Source organism: Candoia aspera, chromosome 1, assembly GCF_035149785.1.
Source record: "Candoia aspera isolate rCanAsp1 chromosome 1, rCanAsp1.hap2, whole genome shotgun sequence".
Taxonomy (NCBI): Eukaryota; Metazoa; Chordata; class Lepidosauria; order Squamata; family Boidae; genus Candoia; species Candoia aspera.
In genome coordinates, this window is record NC_086153.1 from 53498412 (window position 1) to 53517463 (window position 19052).

The 19052-nt window shown below is 36.6% G+C and overlaps 1 protein-coding gene across 3 annotated transcripts in view; it reads right to left on the reverse strand.

Annotated features, from left to right (window-relative positions):
* ENAH (ENAH actin regulator) overlaps nucleotides 1-19052 on the reverse strand; it is a 75099-nt gene that overhangs the window by 21650 nt on the left and 34397 nt on the right. For all 3 annotated transcript variants that reach the window (XM_063304193.1, XM_063304200.1, XM_063304208.1), the window contains exons 4-5: nucleotides 14402-14486; nucleotides 1065-1405 (exon numbers count right to left, since the gene is read on the reverse strand). In XM_063304193.1, coding sequence (XP_063160263.1) covers nucleotides 1065-1405; nucleotides 14402-14486 — 426 coding nt within the window. The remainder of the gene's footprint in view (nucleotides 1-1064; nucleotides 1406-14401; nucleotides 14487-19052) is intronic.

Below are 19052 nucleotides of genomic sequence, written 5' to 3' on the forward strand. Positions count from 1 at the left end.
TCAGCTTAGCTTATAATTCATATTGCCTCATACATGCAATGTTTCCCTTATATGTCCAGTTGATTTGAAAATAACTTCAATTATATTTTTCTTCTCTAAGCCTGAAAGCACATTGAGCAGATTGAACCCTGAAAGTAGCTGCCTAGTTATTGGGCATGACAGAGGAGGCTACAGCTAAGAGAAAAGGAATGCAAAAGCATAAAAAAAAGACAAGAATAGGAAGCTAGGTAACCAAAATAAAGCACTTGAAATGAAACAAAACAAGAGATCTTAAATTCTGGCACTGGGATTAGTACTAGTAACAAAAATATTGATTAGTGCTAGTAACAAAAATATTGAACAGCAAAAACAGGGATTTATAGACTTATATAAAGAACAAGGTACAGATATTTTGGAACAAAGTGAGTATTTACATTCTAGTCTCATGGGAATTATATCTGCACAGCAATCATGATTCTGTATAAGTGTCATGTTTTCTTTTTTCATGAGATTTTGCTAGTTGCATGCCTTTGATTGTACAGTATGTACAGGATGGCACATACTTTTAATGAAGCCAGAAAATTTGCATTTATATTAGTGAGCATTATTTCTTGCAAAACTGACTATTTATAAGAAATAAAATTTGGGGAACACTCAAATCTGAAACAATGCAATTACTTAGAATTTTAACTCCCCAAACAAACAAACAATTTTTTCCCCAATAAATAACAGATCATCATTCTCATCTAACTATTTCAATTCTTTCTAAAGCACAAAATCTATAGTTCTTGTGTAGAGAATGCTAGACTAGCTTATTAAGTGAAAAGCTACTTGTTTGCTAATTAACATTAAGTGAGCACTTCTTGAGATACGACAATCCCTCCAGATGCTTACTGTATATATTGAAAACCCAGCATATCATCACACTGACACACTTTATATTTCAAAAGCAGAATGAATTCATTCTGAATATAACTGCTTTTGGAAATTAGCTAAGGAAACGGGAAATAAGTAATATTAATCTTTATTTTTGTAAAGTACAGCTAATCACAAAACCCACACTTCAAAAATTGTGAAGTTCTTACCAGCACTTGACAGCTTCCTCTCTTTTTCCCACTCCAGCTGCTCCCTTTCCAGTTGGTCTTGCCGCTCCCTTTCCTGCTTTTCCCATTCCAGTCTCTCCCGCTCTTGTCTTTCTCGTTCTTGCCTCTCTCTCTCTAGGCGCTCTTGCCACTCTTGTTCCTGCCGCTCTCTCTCCTGCCGCTCTCTCTCCAGTTGCTCCTGTTCTAGTTGTTCTCGTTCCAGTCTTTCCTTTTCTAGCCTCTCCCGTTCTAGCCTCTCTCGCTCCAGTCTTTCACGTTCCATTCTGTCCCGTTCCAGCCTCTCCCTTTCCAACTCTTTTTGTCGTTGCTGTTCCTGCAATTGTCTAAAATAAAGAAAATAAGGAGTGTTAAAACTAACTATTTAAATCAGAATAATAGCAACTCGGTCATTAGTATTTAAATTCACAGGATGTTATGGTAAGAGATTTGGTCTTATATACTTCAGAATATTTCTACAGCAGTATTTCTTAATTTACTGTTTAGCTTGCTTTTTGATCCAGAAGCATTAGTTAACATAAATAGTATTCTGCTACTATTTCCATATTGTCTATGGGGAGACTTTTGCCCACACAATTCTGCTGCGAGAGGCACTTTTCACCAATTGCATCTGCAACATTCAGAACTGCTCTGAAGGATGATGGCTCTCCAGCAAACAGAGTAACATTCCAAATGAAACAGACCTGTTTTATGCTGGAACACCATGAATGACTCCCAGCTTGGAGGACTTGTTTTTGAAAATCCTCTGGACACCCACAGAACAGCAGAGTCCAGAAGAAGTTCAACATGACTGGATGGCAGAACGGAACACAGTGAAATCCTCCAAAATGATTCCACATGCTTACTATTGCACTTGTCATAAAACATTTAAACGTGGGTTTAAAAAGGACACATATTCTTAGCAGAACAGCAGAATAAAGAAATAGCCATAAAGTACACCTTTAAGGGAAACAGAGCTAAAGTATACTTTTTCAAATGTAATAGGAAAGCCATAACATGAGGAACTGCAAAATTCTAATTATGCCACAATCCAAATCATGTTGTAGTATGGATTTTTTGGTTGTTTGGGTTTTTCCTTTTTCGAGTTGTGGATGTGTTAATATTTTGTAGCTATCTAGGAAAACAGTTACTCTGGAGTATACTAGATGATGATATCAATATACAGAGCATACTAATGGAATATACTGGGTAGTAGTATACTAATGGAGTATATTAATGGAGTATACAATGGAGTATACTAATGATATCAATTATAATGACCTCTCTTCAAGAGTTTTAAAAAACCATAAAGAATCCAGTCAAGTATGTCTCATGGCCAGACAACAGGGAATAAACTATGTTCTTGTCTCTTTTTTTCAAATAAAACAGCAAATGTGAAAATTATCTGCCATGTATTTAAAGCATTTTACATGGTAAGACAGTAAGTTAAGCCTCCTGGAAGGAAAAAAATAAAGTATTACATCATACAAGGTTAGAAAAAGATGCAAACAAAGCTTTTGAATGTTAGTGCTACAAATCATACTTAGGAACCAAATATTTTTAGATCTGTTAAATTGTGCTATATGCGTTCAAGTACTGAATATTCCTTAAAGCAAATATATTGGGAACATGAGAAAAACTGGTAACTGCTGACTTCTTGTTTGAAACAGAGGAAACAAAGTAATGTAATACCTAGTATTAGAAATTTTGCAGGGATGAAAAATGCATTACTTCTCAATATACGGAGATTTACTCAGGTTTATATTCAACAAATGTAGAGATATCTATGGAGCAGATGAATGATTTTTTGAAACCAGTAAATCTTCCCAAAGTTTTGGAGCACATTCAAAGGATTTAGCCATATCTTTAACTGCAGGAAATATTTTATACTTTTGAAACAATGCAACTGGAAAGGCTGCTGGGCCAGAAGGGATTTCCATTAAGTAGCAAAAAAAGATTGGCTCCTAATTTATTAGAAGTGATATACTGAAACTTTTGATAAAGGGATTCTGCCTTTATCATATCCTGGGGCTTATTTAGTGGTCATTCTGAAAATGGAAAAGGATGCTATGAATTGTGCAAGTTATTGTCTGATATTGTTGTTAAATGTTAAGACTCTGACAGCAGCTTGGGGACAAATTTTACAGAAGGTACATCCTTCAAAAATTCACCCAGCACAATCTGGTTTAAAGAAAGTAAGTCAAGCCTCTGATAATGTTAGATTATTGGTAGATACATTAATAATGTATTCTGAAAATAATGAAACAGCCAATTGGTTTTGAAGGACTTTCATAAGGTGTTTTGTCAAAGTGCAATGGTTCTTTCTGCACAGATTCAGAGACAATAAATGCACATCAAAGGTTTATCCATTGCCAGTTTTATAGTGTATGTCTCCCTTCAGTCACTGGGATCCCCTGATAATAGATAGATAACTTTATTTTGGTCTATGACCAGCATCAAATGAAATATAATATCTAGCTATAGAGAAATAACATAGTTAAATATAAATAAAATAATGCAACATTATACTGTTTAAGTATAAGCATTAAGCAAGATTAAAACCACAGCTAAAGATTAAAACTAGGTAAGAAAGAGGGAGCATAAAACACTGTCATCTATTGGGACCTAGGAAGGGTGTGTTCTCTGTTGTGGCACCTGCCCTCTGGAACGGCATCTCTTAAGAGACCTGTATGGCTATTCAGACAGTCACTTAAAACCTGGCTATTTTCCCAGGCTTTTGGAGTAAGATGGCTGTCAAGCCCCTGTAGGGGTTCCTTGTTATGTATGGTTTCCTTCTAGATGCACATCAACTGAGTTCTTTGCTGATTATTAGTTCTTGCTTTTAAAGATGTAAGCCACCCAGAGTTCTGTGGAGTCAGGTTGTCTCTAAATTATATAAATAAATAAATCTAGATAACTAGAATTGAAAAAACAATATAATCATTTTGGAAAATTAAGAAAAGAGAGGCCTTAGTGTAACAATGGTGACAGCTGTCTATTGCAGCTCAAGAGAAATCTCTTTTGGTACATGATAGGGTAGTTTAATGACAATATTAACAGTATACAGGATATTGCATATCAGTCAGATTCCCATGGGGGGGTTGGAAAGCTCATTTTAGAATTCTATATGAATCTCAGTCAGAGGAACCCATGGTCCCACACCCAAAGAATGAAATTGGCCCTCAGTTTCAGTGTCTGAAGTGAAAAAGCCTATTAGCAGCGTTAAGCCAGGTAAAGCTCACAGCTGCTATCACATCTTCCTGAAATGCTGAAATCTTGTATTAATTTGTGGGGTTCTATTTTGGCCAAGTGAGCAATGCATGGATGTTAATACAGCCAAGAGACAGGACCATCCACATGCTCGAGGCCCCAGGCCCCGGCACAAAGCCAGTTACATTTTAAGTTCTATTATATGCTATTGATCCTGGAAAATAGATAGCATCAATATCAATAAGTCTTTTGATTACCTTGGGTTTTTTTCCTCTGCCTCACTATCAGGAAGGAACAGAAAAGAATTGTGTCTACAAAGATCCAAAGTCTGCAAGTCACAATGGCAACAAGTATGTCCAAGCATTTCTTAAATCTATCCTGCAAAAAGTCTGAGCTACAGATAGTCCTCACTTAAAAACCATTCGTTTAGTGATGGTTTGGACTTATGACAGTACTGAAAAAACTGACCTACGACTGGTCCTCACACTTATGACTGTTGCAGCATCCCTGCAGTCATGTGATCACAATTTGGGCACTTGGCAAATGGTTCGCATTTATGACCATTGCAGCGTCCCGTGGACACGCGATCGCCATTTTTGACCTTCCCAGCCAGCTTCTGGCAAGCAAAATCAATGGGGAACCACGTGATTCACTTAACAAACACGTGGTTCACTTAATGCCTGTGGTGATTCGCTTAACCACCACCACAAAAAAGTCGTAAAATCAGGTCAGATTTGCTTAATGACCCCTTCGCACAGCAACCAAAATCCTGGGCCCAATTGTGGTCATTAAATGAGAACTACCTATACAAATGCAAATACGTATCATGGGAGAAAACAACATACAATCAAAGTATACTCCAACAATCTCCTCAATGCAGGAAGCCAAATAAAAGCATTCCCAATAGCTGCCTTGCCATTGCTTGAATAATCTAATGTAGGGTTACCAACTACCTCTCTATATAAATTAATTCCACTGCTAGGTTACTCTTAGGGTTAGGAAAGGGTTTTGTTTTTTTTTAAAAACTTTGTCAGTTTTCCTTGTTTTGTAAAATAAAAATCTCCCGAGTGCTTAAATGCATGACTAGTTGAAGCATGTTAATGTAGCCTTATATCCAATTGTTTAATCTTCTGAAGCCTTTCTTACGTATCACTGATATCTAAAAACCTGGCTTCAAATCTACATATCCCTCATTTATAAACTGACTTTATACCTGTTTCAGACTTAAAACAAAAACAAAAAACAAGGCCTTCAAAATACAAGAGATTAAGTCAATTTATAATGTCTAAATTTCAAGTAGTAGAAAAATAATCAGTTATCTAGATTTACTAGTTTCCTAGATTACTTTATCTAAAAAAACATATTACTGCAAAACAATATATTATTATAATATCCTGTATATCAATATTATACTAACTATGAAAAGAACAGCAGAGTGCTATTATAAATAATGCTACAGGTTCTGGTTCATTACACACAACTCTATTCAAATATTTCAGAAATAACATAATGCCTACATGCTGAAGCAGAACTACATCACCCTGATATTTTTTGAAGTAATAACCTCTGTTTATTTTCAATGAACAATAATATTCATTCAGTCAAACTGGCTATTTACATGGATGGTTTAATACTAATTCAACTTTCTTGAAAATATAAGTGATTACTTACAGCAGAAGCCAATCAACATTTGGTCCATTATGCTTCTGAATGTTAAAGAGATGCCTATACACTTTCATATTCTGTAGTCTGTAGTTATTTTTTACTGTTCCCCTCTTTATATGTATTGGCATATAGTAATAGGTTTATTTATAGACATTAACTAAATGAGCTATCAGCTGATATAGGAATGGACTTACATTCATGACGCTATACCACTTCTAGATATGATACTATATTAACATCATGAATCACTCAATGTAGTAAGATGAACGAATGTTCTATTTTAAACAGAAAAGTAGTGCCATTTCATTCTAAGAAACTTAAGTGAATTCTGATCATTATACCTATACAGAATATATCAGTGTTTCTCAACCTTTTTTTCATCCATGGCCCCCTTCCTACCCTGTTTTTCTCCTGTGCCCCCTCCCCCGCCCCATCCAAGTCCCCTTACTGGTGAAAAAGATTGCTACTTACATACTTGGCTTGTAAACAGAATTTATTTATTTTTATTTAAAGTAATTTTAGTAATGCAGTTTATAATACACAATTACATACAAAATGTTACTCTTAATGTAATTTATTAGTCAATTAATGTGACCCTTGGGCTTGGTGAACAGATGCAAGGTTTTTTTGTCAGGTTCCACTGGAGTAAGTGGTAAGTGAAGATCACCTCTGTTCACTGTGTCCAGGCGGTTGCACATCTGTGTTAACAAATAACTCACGCAAATGAAATCTGATTCTTCCAAGTACAGGTAGTCCTCTAGTTATGACTGCTATTGAGACCAGAACTGTTGTAGCTAAGCAATGGGGTAGTAAAGTGTGAGGTCACGTCATGTGACCACATAGCCCAGCGATGACAATCCAGGCAGTCCTGGTTCCCATCATAATCCAAGATGTGGGGATAATTAAGCAGGAAGCAGTGGGAGTCCCAGGTAAGGAGCATGGGGGTGCCCCACGGGGGTGGGGAAGGCCCAGCACAGGCTGTGTGCAAGTTGGGGGAGGGAGATGCTGCAGTGCGGCACAAGCTCAGGAAGGCTGGGGAAGGTGGGTGTTGGGTGTGTGTATGCATCAGGAGGCCAGGGAAAGAGGGTACAGGGCGCATGCATGCCTGCAAGCACAGGGAGGCTGGGGAAAGCAAGTGCAGGGGATCCCGGGAAAGAGGGCATGGGGTGCATGCAAGCTCAGGGCCCTGGTGGGTGTGTGTCTGAGTGTGAGCGCAGTGTGCATGCAAGCAAAGGGGGGAAAGGAGGGTCTAGCAGATTGGAGTGAAGAAAGGTGGGGTTGTGTGGGGGAGACTTACCCAAGTGATTTGCAACCTTCCCTGCTGGCTTCCCCATTGACTTTGCTGGCTGCCAAGTGCCCCAATTTTGTTCACATGACTGAGAGGGTACTGCACTGGCTGGAAATTTGAGGACTGGTTTTAAGTCCCTTCATTCAAGCACTGTTAACTTCGAGTGATTGCTGAACAGATGGTTGTAACTACCTGTATGACGTGGAAAATGCCATGAAAAACAGTTTTCCCTTCTCCCAAAGCTGTGGAAACGTTCTGGAAATTGCACCGTTTACCCAAAAATAAGGTTTGTCTTGTTTAAAACTTGCTTGGACATCTACATCATTGTGTAGTTCGATGAGCGGTTTTTGCAACGTAACATGAATGTCAGCAACATTTACCGCAAATGGATCCCTTATCAAGGCTGGAATTTCCAAATCCAGCAGGTCATGGAAATGAACTTTCATGTCATTATGCAGCTGCTTCAAATGATCCACATACATGAGTACTATATGTCATCATCTTTCAACTCAAGACTAATTGCTGCTGAAGAAGAAAACGGCAAACTCTCTAAGTCCAATATTGTTTGAGTACAGCTTCAGTTTTCCAAGAAATCCCTTAGGATATCTTTGCATGATAAAATGTCACAGTTTTTTCCCTACAGTTGCTTGTTTAACAAATTAAGCTTTTCAGAAATATCAGACAGGTAAAATATGTTACATTTAGTGGAGGTGATCTCTTTTTCAATTTGTTTATTACTGAAAAATGCCACAACAGTATCCCACAAAGCAACAAAACAATAAGGCAGTTACTGTTCAATAGCCAATGGATTCTGTATGCAATAATTAGCATTTTTAATTTAAAAGAATTAATAAATTAAAAATTAAAAGCATTTTAATAATTTAAAAAGTCTTCATCACTGTCTTTGCAAAGCTGTTGAAACAGACAGTCTTGAAGTGCATTTGATTTTATGCATTTGACTGCCTTTATTACAACACTTAAGAGACTCATGCAAGCATCCTGCCAATTTTTTTTTTTAATCAAATGTTGCTGATGAACCACACAGTGAACACAAAATACTTCTGGCATAACAACTTTCAAAAAGGCAAATAATCTTCTGTATCTACCTGTCCTTAAAACACACCATCAGTAGCACAAGCCATAATGTTTTCAAGAGATATCATTCTCACTGAAATAACTCTTTATTTCTTCAAAAATTGCTTCGGTTTTAGTGTCTGTTTTAAGCTTTCAAGTAAAAAGCATTTTTTCTCTAAACTTATCATCATCCAAATACTAATGTAAGCTATCAGTATTGCTGTGTTATCTGGTAAACATGATCAATTTGCAGGGCTAACTTAACTTTTAATTGGGAGATTAGTTGTTTTTCAACATTGTTGGCCATTTCATCAATGCAACTTGACACTGATGAGTTACTCAAAGGGATGGATTCAATAATTTCATAAGCATTTTGGTTCATGACAGTTGAAATCACAGCACCCTCTTTGATGAGTGAAGTTGACAGGGAAACTGATTTTCAGAAGAAATATTAGGCAACTGACAGACCACTTGAGTCATCCAGGCTTTTCAGGACATCATGCAAAAAGAATTGAAAAACACAGATCAACAGCCAGTTATGTTTTTGTGAGGTACTGAAATGCAACTTCTCAATGAGTCGGAGCTCAGTTGTCTATCAACAATTCACTGAGAGCGTCCACCATCTACCAGATGAGTAGGCCAGCAACAACACACGGTTCCATGTATCAGATATGGACATGGGACAGTAAGTGGTTCTTTTTCTGGCATCAACAAGACAGTATTTGGGTATAATACACTTTGCTTTTCTGTGGCCCCTAAGCACGTGCCATGTCCCCATTACATGTTTTTCACCTTTGGCCCCCTTGAAATATCCTAGACCCCCCTGGGGGGAGCATATGACCCCTGGTTGAGAACTGCTGCATTAGACTACAAACTCCTTTGAGGTTTGGGCTGTAGGATATACAATACACCTTTTTCAGTGGTAAGCTGCTTTGAGTCTGATCAATGACTACGTAAGAAAACACCTGAAAACACTACATAGAAGTGATACTTTCTAAATTTTTAGATCAACATTCCAACATTCCCTAACCATTTGTCCATGTTAGCTGGATATTTGGAAAGAATCAGATTACCATGACAGATGACATAAAGTGAAAAAGTCCAGTACTTTAGCTTGTGTCCTCTCTGTATGCTATTTTCTAAAAGGACTATAGCTCTTCCCAAATAATCCACAGTTGAAAAATATTTCATTTGTATTAAGAGGAATAAAATAAAATAAAATTTATTGATTTTTCTATTTTCAAATACCAAGCCTCATTTCAGAATTAAAGAAAGAACGACCACAGGAATCAGGTCCCTGAATTGACATTAGATGGCTGATGATGGTGCTCAAGTGGTCTTCAATATATAAAATCCCCCTATTATTTAATACCAAGTTTTTGAAACTGCCACTTGTACTGTGGTATCCTATTCATTTCTACTCTGCAATTCTACTCACAGATTTCAGTGCTTATTTCCTTGTAAGTAAACACAATATTTCTTAAGCCGTTTGAAGGTAGGCGCATTAAAAAAAAAGCAATGTCTCTTGAAATTTACCTTCCTGACAGCATTTTAAAATGTCCTACTTTCCCATTAAATTTTCTTAGTTTTTTTTTCAGAACTGCCTCACAAGTAGTGCCTTTTTCATGCTTTATCATAACTTTGGGTATCTCCAATGAATCTTTTAAATTTATTAAAATGCCTCAAAGGAGGTGGGGAGAGAGTAGCATAAAACAATTTTGGAAGTTCCCTATTCAATTATAATCTAACAAGATTTCAATACCAATGCAACTGCAAGATATTTCTATCTCATCTCACAAAAATAACCCTGCTGAGGATTTCAATAAAACCGGTATAAAATTGCTGATAAAATATTGGATTGTGATATGCATAAGAATATATTTCTATGCATGTTGGACACAATGTGTTTTGAAATCAGATTAAAAGTATTTAAATAATAAAGGATGTTTTTGTTTCCTTTTGTTTTTATATCTTACTGCCTGAGTAATAGATTTGTGAGATTATATATAAATTATTTACCAGCCTTGTTTCAACTTTCTTCTACTTGCAATTTTATCTTTATTGGAAAATTGTGAAGCAATTCAATATCAAATCTGCGGTGCAAACTATCTTATAATAGTTTGCACCGCAGATTTGATATTGAATTGCTTCACAATTTTCCAATAAAGATAAAATTGCAAGTAGAAGAAAGTTGAAACAAGGCTGGTAAATAATTTATATATAATCTCACAAATCTATTACTCAGGCAGTAAGATATAAAAACAAAAGGAAACAAAAACATCCTTTATTATTTAAATACTTTTAATCTGATTTCAAAACACATTGTGTCCAACATGCATAGAAATATATTCTTATGCATATCACAATCCAATATTTTATCAGCAATTTTATACCGGTTTTATTGAAATCCTCAGCAGGGTTTATATTTGAAAAAGGACAAAAAAGATCAATATACAGAAGAGCTTAAAGGTAACAAGATAATCATGGTTCATAAAACCAAACCAGAAATTTTAAAATTGTTATTAAAAGGTGTGTGGGGGAGAGATCTCCACTTGGCATTTAAAGGGCAGTATTCATTAACTGGAATATAGTGAGTTTTCCTTAAGTCAGTCTCCCTTTCAGTAACCCAAATTTTCTTATTTATTTATTTAGTATTCAAATTTATATAGCTGCCCATTGTGAGACCAGGCTGAAGCTGCCATAAACTAAAGATGAAGCAGGTATGCAAGCAGAGAGAACAAAAGCCAGGAATCTTGTAAAAAAGATTCCTTGAGGAGGTAGATAAGAAGGAAACAAGTTATTAACTATCAAAGGAGAAATGTCACCTGAAGCAAACGGAGGAGGCTGGGCCTGAGCACACGGAAAACTCCCTAATCCCAGCTACCAGACATATGAATCAACAAGGCAAGAGTAACCAGACTTGTGAATCAACAGGGCAAGAACTTTGGGGGATAAAAGGGGTCCTGAAGCCACCCATTCCTGGATCCAGACTTGGCATGGTAGCTTAGCTGAGAAGGACATGGGTAAGTGGGAATGAGTGTGTGTGTGTGTGTGTGTGTGAGAGAGAGAGAGAGAGAGAGAGAATGTGTGTGTGAGAGCAAGAGAGAGAGAGAGAGAATGTGTGTGTGTGTGTTTGTGTGTGTGAGAAAGAGAAAGAGAGAAAGAGACTGCAAATATATATTGTAACCAATAAACTTTTGCTGCTATTTATAACTCATTAGGTCTCTGTGTATTCCAAAAGAATCTGTGTTCCTAACTATTTCTCAGTGGTTGACCAAGGCTGTGTTTGTGTGTGTCGTCTGTTCTAGCTGTCCTATCTGGAAAACCCAGGTAGAAAGCAAAGGGGGCTTACAAGATCCTCATGCCTCAACAGGCTATGTGTGTGTGAGTGAATGACCATAAGCTGAACCTGGGAGCACATGTAACATCATTTCATATACAGGTAGTCCTCGAGTTACGACCATTCGTTCAGCAACCACTCGAAGTTACAATGGTATTTGAATGACGGGACTTAAAACTGGTCCTCGAAGTTCCAGATATTGCAACGCCCCAACGGTCATGTGAACACAATTTGGGCACTTGGCAACCAGCTTGCACTTACAACTGGTTGCAGTGTCCTGCAGTCATGCGATCGCCATTTGCAACCTTCCTTGCCGGCTCCCCACAAGCAATGTCAATGGGGAAGTTGGCAGGGAAGGTCACAATCTTTTGGGTAAATCTCTCACCATGCCTTTCTTTGCTCACTTGCACCATGCCCTCCTTCCCCCTTTTGTTTGCAAGCACCCCATGCCCTCTTTCCCCGACCTCCCTGTGCTCACACGCACCCCACACCCTCCTTCCCAGGCCTTCCTGCGCTCGCACACACACTGGGACCTCTTTCCCCAGCCTCCCTGCACTTGCACACACGCACACTTGCATGCATCCTGAGCCCTCTTTTCCCGGCCTCCCTTTGCTTGCACACACACCATGCCCTCCTTCCTGTCCTGGACCTCCCTGCTCTCAAATCAAAAGCAGTTGTGTTGAACTGCATAAAAATCCAAAATTCAAAGATATTGCATAATATCTGCAAATATAAAAGGCTGTGTAAGAGTTTTCTAGCACTCATCATCAGGCAATATATTGCAAAAGTAGGCAATATAAAATTCACAAGAAACCTAATAAAAAGAAAAAAAGCTGGATGCAATTCAAAACCTTAGGACCACAGCCATCTGGGTGACCTTGGACCAGTCACTCTCTCTCAGCCCTAGGAAGAAGGAAATGGCAAACCACTTCTGAAATCTTGCCAAGAAAAACTGCAGGGACTAATCCAGGAAGTTGCCAGAAGTCAACACTGACTCAAAGACACCAAGAAAAGAAAAAGAAAAATCAAAACCAGTATCATGATTGAGATTATAGACTGACAGTTTTAATCTGTAGTAAGCATTATTATCAGATTAGACCTAATATTCAAGGACACTTGCCCCCTGCTTCCATCTCAAAATGTAACAGCTCTCTGTCAGCAACTATACCCTTTTAAACATTCCCTTTAATCCCTCTTCACAAGATTTGGTTTCTAGTCACTTGATCAGCATCATTGCCTTCTTTGAACCTGTTCCAGTTTGTCTGAATTTTTCTTATAGCAAGCTGCAAGCTAACAGCAGGGTTTGGTAGCAGAGGTCAATAAGAGGAAGAGACAAGAGAGAACACTGATCAGAAAAACTGTGTTTTGAAAGACCATGTGCTCAGCAGTGCAGGATGATATCTACTTGAATAGCTGTTGTTTACAAAGAATGCTGAGAACTGTAAATTGCCCATTTTGGATGACTGAGTGACTGCTTCCTCCAAATAAGCAAAAGCTGATTCAAAGGCTGTAAAGGAATATAAGGCAACCAATTCCCTGGGAATGAGTAAATTTGTGAAAAATCTAGTAGTAATTAATTACAAACTGAGTTTTGTAACAACACAAAGCACAATTACATATGAGTCAGCAGTGTGATATGGCTGTAAGAAAAAGCATATTTTAGGCTGCATCAACAGTTTTGTGACCCCTGAACAAGACCTGGCAGAAGAGGACACATTGTGAGTGGCAGCATGCCTTTGTGTATTTTCTGTTTATTATTTTATTTATATTATGGATGTGTTTGTTTATTATTTTTCAAGGGAACTGTTTTTTTTATTTTATGCTGATCTTGATTGCTAGCTCCCTAGAATTTTCATGCAGTAGCATGAATGGGTAGCATACAAATAAAGTAAATAAACAAACAAGCAAGTCTGGTTTCTAAACCATTAGAATTAATAGTTTCATTTTGTGTCAGTGAGACACTACCACTTCTTTTTAATTAAAAGATTGATTTTGATTGTATAGTCTCAGTAAAAAGGATTTCTGGGTAAAAGGAAAAGAAAAAGGAAGATTAAAAAGTGATACCCACTTTAACTATGGTTTCAACATTTCAATTCACTCAAGATTGTAGTTGCACTTCTCCTTTGTCTTTCTCCAGTGCTTAAAATGCCTATTACTTTAAACTGGAGCACAATCTGATGTACTACAAGCTCAGAGTAAAGCAATATCCTCATAACTGTACTGAGCATTAGAGGGCAGTGCAACTATTGGGAATATTCTGCTGCTCTCACTAATTCCAAGAGAAAGCTGCAACTAATTATTTGGCTATTGCAAAAAAAAAAAGACACTGAGGAAATTTATCTGCCATTAATATTCCAGATGGAACTTCAGATCTGGAGGAATACCAAGGACAATTACCATTGTTACACTGGGCCTGCTAACATCACTGCAGATGCACTGAACTATAGAGATCCTTGTCATTACAAGTATATGCAATGCAATGTGGGGATTCAACATCTCAATTATATGTACTTTTCGACAAAACCCGCACAGAAGTTCATAGGATTTTCACCCAAATTTAATTGTGAAGAGGAGAGGTAGTTTCACAAACTTTTGTTTTACTATTAAAACATTTACTATTTTTCATAAATTATCCACTACACATCCAATCAGAGAAGGCCATGACAGAGTTTCTGGAGAACAATGAAAAGTGTTAAATTTCAATAAAAACATTTAAGTATGTTTACAATCATTATAATAGTTGTGTCTTTTTAAAATTGAACTAACCTTCTCTGGCTTTCCAAATCTTCTTGTGCTGGGCCATTTTGCACTTGTGGGGGAATCTGTGCATTTTGTCGAGGCAACGTTGGACCTGGGTAAAGTTAAGTTATACTTTATATTTTATTACAATATCATTTGTAAAGATGATCCATTTTTTAAAAAAAGTTTCCATCAAGTTTTGACCCTTTACTTATGTGTTATTTCTCGTAAATTTAAAATAAAACCATATACAGCTCATAAAATTTAGTATCACCATAAACTGCCTTGCATCTTTATGCAAGCAAAGTTTGAAGTCAAGTAGTCACCTAAATAAACCGCTGAATGAAAGAACAGGAGGCTAACTTGTTTGCATTAAACAGAATGGGCCAGTGGAATAAATCTATCTTGCAAACCTGCCTTGGAACATTAATTAGGTTATCCTCCAGATCAGATTTGGAAGGCATGTGTGTTTTCAGCAGCTGATTTTTATCATACCAATCACTGAAAATATGATTATTTCCCCTTAGTTTATTTCATACACTTCAGTGAAGTTAATCTTTCTTTACTACTTCTACAGAAAAGCAAATGCAACTTCTACCTTTAAAAACATCTAGGGACATCTGGGTTGGTTCCAATATAAGTTGTGGCAAATGGCTTTTTAAAAAAAAATGAACTATCACATCTAATACATCAACAACTGGTAGAACATTATTTTAATGTTAAGTATCAATACCTGGGGGCATCTTTTTTCCACACAACTGAAAGCTCTATTAAGGCCACTGTATCTATTTCTTCTTAAATACCCCTTCCCTAAAACCCAAGAGGATGATTTATTTTTGGTTAAAGATCAGCTAGAAGAATAATTGTTTTACAATATGCTAACAGGAGTTCAAAATGAGTCACCAATTGTACTGAATCAAATGGCACATGATCATGTACTATATGATGACTTAAGAGCCCAATTCAGAAATAAATGTCACCAAATTTAATGGTATTTATTATAAAAAGCATAAGGAGAAAGTGAGGTATCTCCTTAAGATAAAATTTGCTTCCATTAGCCTTGAAGTTTGTTTCTTTAATTAAAACATTTTCCTGGCACCTAGAAAGTTTATCCAATTAAATGTTTATGTAGCATTTTAAAGTAAGGTTATTTTTTACAATACTAACCCAACCAAGGTCAATTAAAGTGTAACCACAGGCCATTACAAAACATTCAAGTTAATCTTCAGTTAATTAATACACTGTAGTCACTACAACGAATGAGGGAAAGGAGAAAGTGGGTATGACTACCATAAGAATCAGTAACAATTTGAACAGGCAGGTAAGGATGAACTGATTTTATTAGTATCGCAAAATTAAATAAAAGCCTGCACCCCCTTCCTTTTACTGAAGGGTGAACTCCATGCTCCTAAGTTTCCTTCCAAGAAAAGTACTACAATGCACCCCCTTCCTTTTACTGAAGGGTGAACTCCATGCTCCTAAGTTTCCTTCCAAGAAAAGTACTACAATAAGCCTATCTTACAAATGCACGACATATTTGCATTTTAAATAATATACATCTATAGATACCTCAAATCTGCTGACCAGTGTCTAAGAATCTAATTGGATGATATGCAAAATGGAATAAAATATTTCATGTAATTGGCTTAAAATAAAATGCAATGCATGTCAGGATCATGCCATAGTTAAGATGGAATCTAAACAAAAATTGCCTCCAGAGATGCTAGTTATCCAGAGGTTCCCAGAGCTAATAGCATAAAAATATTTTAGGTATCTTCACTACAGTAACTAGTTTGGTCCTAAAGGGTTGTAACTGCATTCAGAACATTGGTCAATGTATCATTGGATGCAGGGATATATCTATATTTTAGAAGACATCCATGAAAGGAAAGGTTGCACTAATTTTTATTATCTTTCTCTTAAAAGGGGGGGGGGAGGTTTACACATACAGTGTAGTTAAAAGGCAAAGGAATGCAAGCAGTTGTAATACATGGAATGATTAGAGTTCCATGTTATTCAAGCCTCAGAGGACAGTTGAATTTAATATATTGAACAATAAATCAACTAGTTGGTCCCATTCACACATTCATCATTAGATATACAGACCAGCCTTGCTGTCTGATCTTGCCAATAATTCTCTGTAGATAGCAAATATGAGAACACTTTAATGCTGTATTTTAAACAATGGCCTCCACCAGGTAAAAAGCCTCTTTTTAAAAAACATGAAACCTTTCAGGAGCCAAATAATTTTCAACAAGTATTCTGGGTAAATATTACTTCGTTCTAAGAGATTGTAATAAACTTACAAATTTGAAAATTAGGAATGTTGAATAAAATAGTCTCAAAACAATGGGAATTTCTCCTACCTCATCAACTAGATTTGGAAGATTTTGGTGATTTTAAAATTGAGAGCTGCCTCATGATCAAGTTCACATGGACTCTGGCCATCATATGATTAAGTTTGGGCAACCTGAGACTCTCCAACATTACTGAACTTCAAACTACCAGTAGCTGCAGCTGGTGCAGTCAATGGTGTGGGATGCTAAAAGTTATAGGGGGAGATGGGCAGTGATAGAAATGTGAATAATAATAATAAATATTTTAACAGGATTTCTTGTTCGCTATGGTGACTGCCTGATCTATAATCTCAGTCCTCTCCCAGCTTTGAAGTTTTTAATTTTAGACTGCTTTGTAAACCAATTAGTAAATGTATAAGATAGATAGTATTTTCTTCTTAATTCACAGCACTTTAAGAAGGAGGTATGGATCCAAGGAGGTAGGGACGCGGTGGCGCTGCGGGTTAAACCGCTGAGCTGTCGATCGGAAGGTCGGCGGTTCGAAACCGCGCGGCGGGGTGAGCTCCCGTTGCTCGTCCCAGCTTCTGCACACCAAGCAGTTCGAAAACATGCAAATGTGAGTAGATTAATTGGTACCGCTTCGGCGGGAAGGTAACGGCGTTCCGTGAGTCATGCTGGCCACATGACCCGGAAGTGTCCTATGGACAACGCCGGCTCCAAGGCTTTGAAACGGAGATGAGCACCGCCCCCTAGAGTCGGACACGACTGGACTTTACGTCAAGGGAAACCTTTACCTTTACCTATGGATCCAAAATCATGCCAACAGAAAAAACTCCTCTCATGCTTCAGTCTCTTTCTTCAGGCAAAAGAGAACAATAATAGGCTGCAGCTAAGCTAGCTGAATCTGTATCTGAGTTAAAAGTCCCAGTCCCCAAGGAACTTCAAAAAGTGATTTTAGCTCTAAATTTCTCTGAAGATTCAGAGACCTTAGAGAATCCATCTACTTTGAATGTGCTTATGATTTTAAAACGGCTTTCTCATGATTTGAAGCAATTAAAAATTTATGTAGATGCTCTTAATATGTCTTTTGAGACATGGTTTCTTCCTCTTAGATAAGAATGTGCTGGAGCTTCAAGAAACAGAAACTGGCTCTCATGAGTACTGATTATATCAGTCTGAATCTGCTGATAAGTAGTACCTCAAAGATTTTGATGTGCTACATAATAGAAATAAAGCTACCCAGGATGAATTACCCTATTTACCACATCTCTTAAGCAGAACTAATGTACATTTTTAATGTTCTTTATAACACCAAATCAAATCAATTTTCAGTATTTATATGGAAAAACTCCTGCCTGAGATGTTTTCATTAAACCCTGAATACTAGCTAAAAATAGAAGTACCGTACCACTTCAATTTTTGTTTCATTCACCATAGAAACCCTGCCCAGTTTTCTCAGAACCACCACTCAAGACAATATTTTATTATTGTTAATACAAGCTTAATCTTTGGAATCGAATGGTAAGAAGCTAATCTACTTCCACACGTAATCATGCTACATAAACTATTTAATGGAGAACAATTTGGAGGCAAGACATATTTTTTTCAATTTCCTATCTTTTTTCTTCTGGATTCTGGCATCAAGAATTATCTGATCCAGAAACCAAAAGTTATTTCATTAGGATTAGTAGGAGAAATGAAATAGTAGAATTCTTCCTTGTATTTTTCCCCCAAATTAATTGTTTGGTTACAGAATACAAATACATTATAAAATACAAATAAAAACTAAGTACAGTGGTGTCTCTACAATAGAAACTGAAATCTGTTAATTTTGTGATGATTAAAGTAAATTAAAGCTTTCAAATAGAAAATCTGTAGCAATGTTAAATATGATTTCTTATATGTGGAAGAACATAGAGTTGCATATATTGTACAGTTGATGCTTAATATATTAATAATATATTAATAAGAAATTGCAACGTGATTGAATTATTTTGTAATATGAAAAGTTTATATCTTTGAACTTAATACTAAAGTCTACACTGTATTATTTATGAGTACTAAAAGGGGGGGGGGAGCTGCTGGGAAAAGGTATTTGTTTTTAATCTGTAACCTCCCCCTTCTCCATATGCCAACTGATTTGCAGTGTTTATAAATATTTAAACCCCCTTAAAAATTATACTGCAAATAATATTTGCCATGATGCATTGTATAAATAAAAGCCATTCTAGCTTAAATTTAGTTATAAGTTATGGTAGTTTTCATTAATGTAGTCTGAGATATACCTAGTAAAAAAAAGTGATTTAATTTCAAGTTTAATTTCTAAAATTCTCTGAATAGTTCTATGTATTACCAATCGAAGCGAATATTTGTAGCTCAGG